This window comes from Bombus pyrosoma, linkage group LG5, assembly GCF_014825855.1.
Source record: "Bombus pyrosoma isolate SC7728 linkage group LG5, ASM1482585v1, whole genome shotgun sequence".
Lineage (NCBI taxonomy): Eukaryota > Metazoa > Arthropoda > Insecta > Hymenoptera > Apidae > Bombus > Bombus pyrosoma.
In genome coordinates this window covers 133,833-140,544 of record NC_057774.1, presented here as the reverse complement: position 1 = coordinate 140,544, position 6,712 = coordinate 133,833, and the positions used below count along the sequence as shown (strand labels likewise).

The 6,712-nt window shown below is 35.7% G+C and overlaps 1 protein-coding gene across 2 annotated transcripts in view; it reads right to left on the bottom strand.

Annotated features, from left to right (window-relative positions):
• Positions 1 to 302: 302 nt before the first annotated feature.
• Positions 303 to 6,712, bottom strand: part of LOC122567529 (zinc finger protein 624-like) — a 12,699-nt gene continuing 6,289 nt past the window's right edge. For both annotated transcript variants that reach the window (XM_043726163.1, XM_043726164.1), the window contains exon 3: positions 303 to 5,106. In XM_043726163.1, the coding sequence (XP_043582098.1) occupies positions 2,274 to 4,532 (2,259 nt within the window). In that variant the 5' untranslated portion in view covers positions 4,533 to 5,106 and the 3' untranslated portion in view covers positions 303 to 2,273. The remainder of the gene's footprint in view (positions 5,107 to 6,712) is intronic.

Genomic DNA, 6,712 nt, shown 5'->3' with positions numbered 1-6,712 from the left:
AGGATGGCAAAACATAATCCGACAAATACGTCGTTATTTTCTAGTTGATGGTTCAACAAAAACATAGCTTCAATCTTCCAATTAACGTTACTTGTACAAAACGTTTTGAGTCAAAGTGCTGTATACAATGGTACCAGTACACCCTATTTCGAATCCCGAGTATACAAAGACATAATTTTAACTCCATGTCGCGTCTTTTAATTAACGCGTGTCACACACAACGTTTCGGATACGAGAGTGTTGGTTCGTACAACAAAGGTTGTACGAATGTCGTGGTTTACACGGGGAAAGGGTTTATGTTATTTTCTGAAAAATGTAATTTATTAAAGAATATCTACACTTTAAAAACAATACATATCGTACTACTAAAATCTACAAATTTCCCGAGCAATCTATTAAATTTACCAGCTTTCTAATTTTTAGAAAATACAAACGTTAGCTTTCATAATTGCGCAACTGTTCGTTTCGTTGTACAGCAGAACCGGTGAAAGCTCGTGAAAATAGTTCATTTTTCCGCTGTGAAACAATCAATTTATTTGATTACGCGCTGCAATTATTCTTTGATATAAACGTCAATTCTTATTTCTTTATAAAAATTCTAATTCGACAATTTTCATTAGCGCTTTCATAGCGATACATATCGTTCTTGGTCTCATATTCCTGTCGATTATCGAATTGCGCGACCGGCACTGTGATGGAAATTGAAATATTAATTTACTGAATATTTAACGTAATAGTTTAATTGCACATTACAAAGCATTATCGTTCCCGTACAATTATCATTCGACGTTATTAATCGATAGCTGGGTTAGTAAATATATCATCTCATAATGAAAACTGTAATTACGATTCATATTTAAATTAGTCATTAGTCAAATATGAAACTTATCATATAATCATTCCACGTGTGATAAACGAAATGAATTTTTTGTTAACCTCAATATCAGATTCATTAATAGGTTTGTTCATTTTTTAACGAATGTCATAAATATTATATCGAGCGGACATCTAAACGNAATAATTATAGGGAGTAAACATTGTAATAGAATAAAAATGACCACTATCAGCATTTAGGAAAAAAATTGCAACATTTACTTACCCTCGCTTCATTTATTTTTTAACTTTTTCAAACATTTACGCTGACCAAAAACAATTTATAAAATATGAAGATCCGGAAACGCGCACGCCGAACGAAAAACCCCCTTTAACGAAAAATTTTGCAATAATAAAATAGGGTAATGATCAACGTACTTGATAAAATACACGCACACGCGCACGCACGCACACACGCGCGCGCACACACACACACACACACACACAGAGAAACATATACCTATATAAAAGCACATAAATATAACGCGTTCAAAGAGAAGCAGACAAATTTATTACTCGATCTAATGTATATAGATCTATTATAATTTTCATTAAGCTGTTTCATGCGGCACTTAGTAAACGATACGATAACGTGATTAGATCTCTTTATCTCTTATGTGAACAAAACGATGTATATTAAATAAAGTTAGAGACGGTATGGAATATCTAGTTCACTCGTTTTCTGGCTGGTCGTCTAGCCTAGAATGCTTGACATCTTCTGGTTCAACAAACTAAGACCATCGCAAACAATGTACAGGAAGCGCCTAAGGCTGACACCCAAACTTCACTCAGTGCTCGATGTTTGAGTCGAGCGCAGTTTGTACTAGGTCAGAAGCGTTGATTTGACTCATAAAGTATATTTCAACAAATATCAATACTACTAAGATATGTATAATTTTATGTGCTAGACTAAATTATCTGCGTAGTAGTGATACATGAATGTGAATATCAGTATGTGGAAGTATGTGTATGCGCGGCGTCTCGAAAACAAAGGAATATAACTGTTCAGTCGGTTAACAGTCGGATATGGAAGAAAATGCTGAGACGCGTGCGTGTGTATCGATGAAATCATTGATCAAATAAATATATAATTATTCTAATATAAATTCTAAGTGTAACTTTAATGTTCCTATACCGTTATTTCGGCTATTAAGATCCAACCTTCTCAACAAATACATTTCATGCGTATGATGAGAAATGCGAATACATGACTTAAAGGACACTTTAGAAATCATTTGCTTCGTATGTGTGTGTGTACTTGGCGTGTTTATTGTAGATCTCAATCTAGGCCGATTCTTCTGTAAAGTACTGTGAAAATAGATTTTGAAACGACCTATAAATCAAAGAATTAAATATTCTCTATGCTTTTATTTTATGATTATCTTAATGTATCCAAAGAATCATGAACACATGCGAAAAGTCTGATCCGATGTATCGCGGTCGCGCGTCTCGTCAGCGCGCAAATCGTGCGAATGAACGTGTAGCTTATGTGCGTGGAAATGTGATTCGGAGCTGAAGCCTTCGCTACAAATATTGCATTTGTAAGGGTACAATTTCCATGATTCGTCCGGATAATGCTCCAACTTGTTGTGATGATGAAGCTTGTACATTCCTTGAAAAGACTTACCACATATTGCGCATAAAAAATCATTACCCTTGTAATAATACATATTATGCTCGATAAAACGTTCGTAGGATTCGAATAACAAATGACATATATTACAGATTGGTTTATCTTTCAAAACGCAATCGGAATTCACCACCAGACTAGGAATATGCAAGTGTCGTTCGTGAATTTGGAGATTCGATTTCTTAACGAATCCTTGATTACAGAACTTACAAAAGAATTTGTAGTTCACCGAGCACGAAGGCGTATGAGTAGCAAGCATGTGAAGCTGTAATAATCTTTTAGTGGAAAACATCGTGTTACAAACGTTACACTTTTCTGTGGCTGTTTGGCAATAGGTGCGCTCGTGTATGCACAAATTTTGAAATGTTCGGAATTGTGTTCCACAAGTAGTGCAAGGAAACTTTGTTCTATTCATCTTGTCCGCTTGGTAACCCTTTACGCATGCAATCCCATTAAGTAACCGTTTGTTCTTTGCAGCTGTATCGAATGACGAAGAGAAAGTATCATCCGTAGTAAGCGTACTCGGAGCCAAATAATTTTCCAAAGATCTTGTCGTCCCACCCGGAACATCCAACATTTTTTCCAAATCAGGTGACTGTACTATGCCGAGATCCATGTCACTTGGTTCTTTCAAGGACCGAGACAAATGGTTTACACAAGGTACACGTTGTTTATGTATTAAGACTTTCATTCGACGACATACATTCTCATGTTGTTTCAAACACGAGTATAGCCAAAATCGTTTGCGACAACCTTCGCATTTGTGTTGTTTCTTGAATGTATTGCAATTTATTTCAACATCAACCTGTGGAACGTCTTTTTTCGATCTTATGGTCTTCAAACAATGCAAAATCATGTGCCGCTTCAACAATACCGACGTGTCAAACTTTTCATAACACACGCAACATTCCCTTCGTTTAAACACAATATGCTGACGTAAATAGTGAGTTAGTAACTTATTCATGGACGTGTAACGAACGTTACATATGCTCGACATGTAAATCACATGGAACAATTTCATGTGCTCGCGCAGGTTCTCCTTCAAAGAAAACGATTTTTTACAAATATGACATTGAAATATTTTCTGCTGATTGACCTTAAATTTCTTCTTAAACTCAACCGATTCTTGTTGAGGTACGATTGATCTATCAGCGAAAGATTTTACAAATTCATTGAATCGTTTTGGCGCAATCGTGTCAACTTTCAAAGGCAAGTTACCTGTTTCACGAAAACCTCCAAATTCCTCTTTCACATTTTTCGATACTGCTTGTTTCGAAGCGTCTTCGTTTTCGTTTTCGTTTTCCTTTTCGTTTTCGCCTTCGTCTTCGTTTGACACAAAACTAGTAGGCTCCAAGAGTTTGTCGCACTTCTCCAAACGGACCACACATTCTTTACACTTGGCTTCAGGTGCAGATCCTCTACTTTGGTTAAATATATAGGGGGACTTGTTTCTTTTAAAAGATTGTCTTGATCTTCCAAAGGTTTCAAACTCCAATAAATCGTAAAAATCATATAAAGAAGATCTTTTCACTGGCCTAAGGTTGTAAGACATATTACGCGAGGTATTAGAGCTTTCAGATTCAGCTTTTATATCGTTCCTTAATAAAGATATCATTGTTTTTAAATTCACATGAATTTGAACAAATGGTCTTTTCCTAACAGGAGATTCGATTCGCTTAACAGAAGTGGACATCTGAATAACTTCTGAAGCCATTGATGTCTTGTTACTAAATGTCTCTAGTGTTGAAGTTGGAATAATAGTCGCAGTAACAGGAATATTCCCCGTATCGGTAACTTTTTCCGGGCTAACCCATTTGTCATTCGGTTTATCTTTGTACAGCGATATGAAGTCTGTAACGACGGCCTGCTTCATCCTTTTCGAAGGTATACCATGCGAATAGTTTAACCATTCCGGATGCGTAGACTTGATCTTGCTGCTCGAACCCTTGGTGGGTGATATATTTATTGAGCTATTTACGTTTTTTGCAGAGGGGCTGTGTGAAATATTTGATTCTGCCATGACTACCATCCGAATGATTCGACTTTCCTAACGATTCCGGAGATGTTTTCATAATTTTCCTTTCACCAGAAAATATTGCGTTCCCATGCACATGGAATAAATGAGATTGAACATGCCTTTTCTAGGAAAACCTTCGGTTCCAAAAATTACATCTATATCCAGGCAATTGTTTCGTACAACATCGCGTCTTTAAATGTATTTAACGTATCAATGAAATATGCATACTGAAGATTGCAGTGCAATTATTACAATTAAATACATTACAGCTACATAATTTATTATGCAGTTCCAATAAATGTTTACTTTGAAAAGTTAACAAACAAACATTGGAACTTATTCTGTTGTTTGAAGGTACTTTATGTTTACTTTTTCGTTTATCAGGATCCGATTTGTTGTTTTCTAAATACGTTCTTTCTTGAGGAAAAGCGAATTATCCATTTCTACAATAAATGCCATCAGAAGATTCACCTTTAAACGTCGCTGTTTCATTTTCATTCCCCGTATTCGTATCAACCGGCGACAAATCATCGCAGATCTCTGGATCGATTGACTCTTCCTTTATTCTGATTGCATATTCAGAAGGCTGAAAAAAAATATACAAACCTAATGTAACATCCTAAGAAACGAAAAATCTATGAAACAGTCCTAGTCGAGTAATTGAAGTCAATCGTGCCATAAATATCATGCTACGTATAGAGCTACTGAACTAGATACTAGGAAGAACAGTTCTGAATGACGCCATGTTTATAGCATGGTTGTTTAATATAATTTCATAAATGTATTCTTCCAGATAACAAATTAGTACAAAGCAACGAGCGGTCCTTTTACGTGTTTAGCAAATTGTATATTATAAATGAGAAATAAAATGTACAACAGAGTAACAAACACCATGCAAAACTCTAAAAATTCCATATCATTTGAAAATATAAGAAACAACTCTAAATATTTCAAAAATCACCATGAATTGTTTAAAATAGAAATATTTGTATCCAATTCGGTGGAAAATATTGTAGAATCAATTGTGATCAGTAACCGGTGTGAGAAACAGTTAATGGCAGTATCTGGTCAAACAGGAGGAAAACGTGACTGTCAACGGTGCTTTCATACGCTGAAACACTGATGCCATGAACGCATCAACGTTTTCTGTTCTTTTATGATGTATGTTGGCTTGCATCGCTGCAGAAAGTAATATATTTTCTTAATTGGGAAACAAAGCTATTGGGTATATATTAAGTATATATTGATATACTGATGTCATTTCATGAGACTTTGGAGTCGATGCGTAGCGTCATTATAATACATTTCAACTTGTACAGACTGCTCAACGAATGTTCTACGCTATACTATACTAGAACTAATGTCCCAATGCTGTTCGGGCAGTAAGGGACATATGCAAAATTGCTCCCGTTCACTATGTTACCAATTTGTATAAGAATATATATACACGTGAGAACACGCACACGCATGCAAGCGTGTATCTGTCACTTATTATAACTGTCTGCGGAAAAATTTTGATATGAACTCACAGAAGTAATTTTTTTCATAACGCATGCGCAACTTTAAACCTGAGCATAACGATACACGAGCGTTAAAACGGACATACGTTTCACAGTCATTTCGTACGTACGTAGAAGTCACGGCATACGAGCGTTGCCTGTTTTGCAGAGTTGGCGGAAGAATTACTCACGTACTAATAGAGCGCTGGCACGCAGATGGTCGAAGTGCTAAATTTCTATTTCTAAAAAATAGCGATTGTTCTGGACTGTGGCGTAAACCATGCTTAACGGAACCTTCGGGACATTGTATCTTAAAATTCAAAAAATATTTCTTTTCAATCTGAACCGACATCGAACGCGTTAAAAACTGCAAATAATTTTATTTATACAAATATACAACAAAGGAACCTTTTTTCAATAACAAATGATTTATAATAAACAAATCTAAAAATCTTTGCACAAAATAGAAAAGTTTTCATTCCGATCCAACTATTCGCTATAGAATAATCGCTGGACATACATAAAAAATACGTACTCATCGAACTGATAACGAATAACTAACGATACGTTCGTGTGACCTGCTCTATTTAAAGTTACACAATACAGAACATGCCTCAGCTGAATCCAACGCCCATATTAACATAAATACAGGTCTTTCGGTTTGGTGCGGGGCAAGGGTAACACGTGGACGGG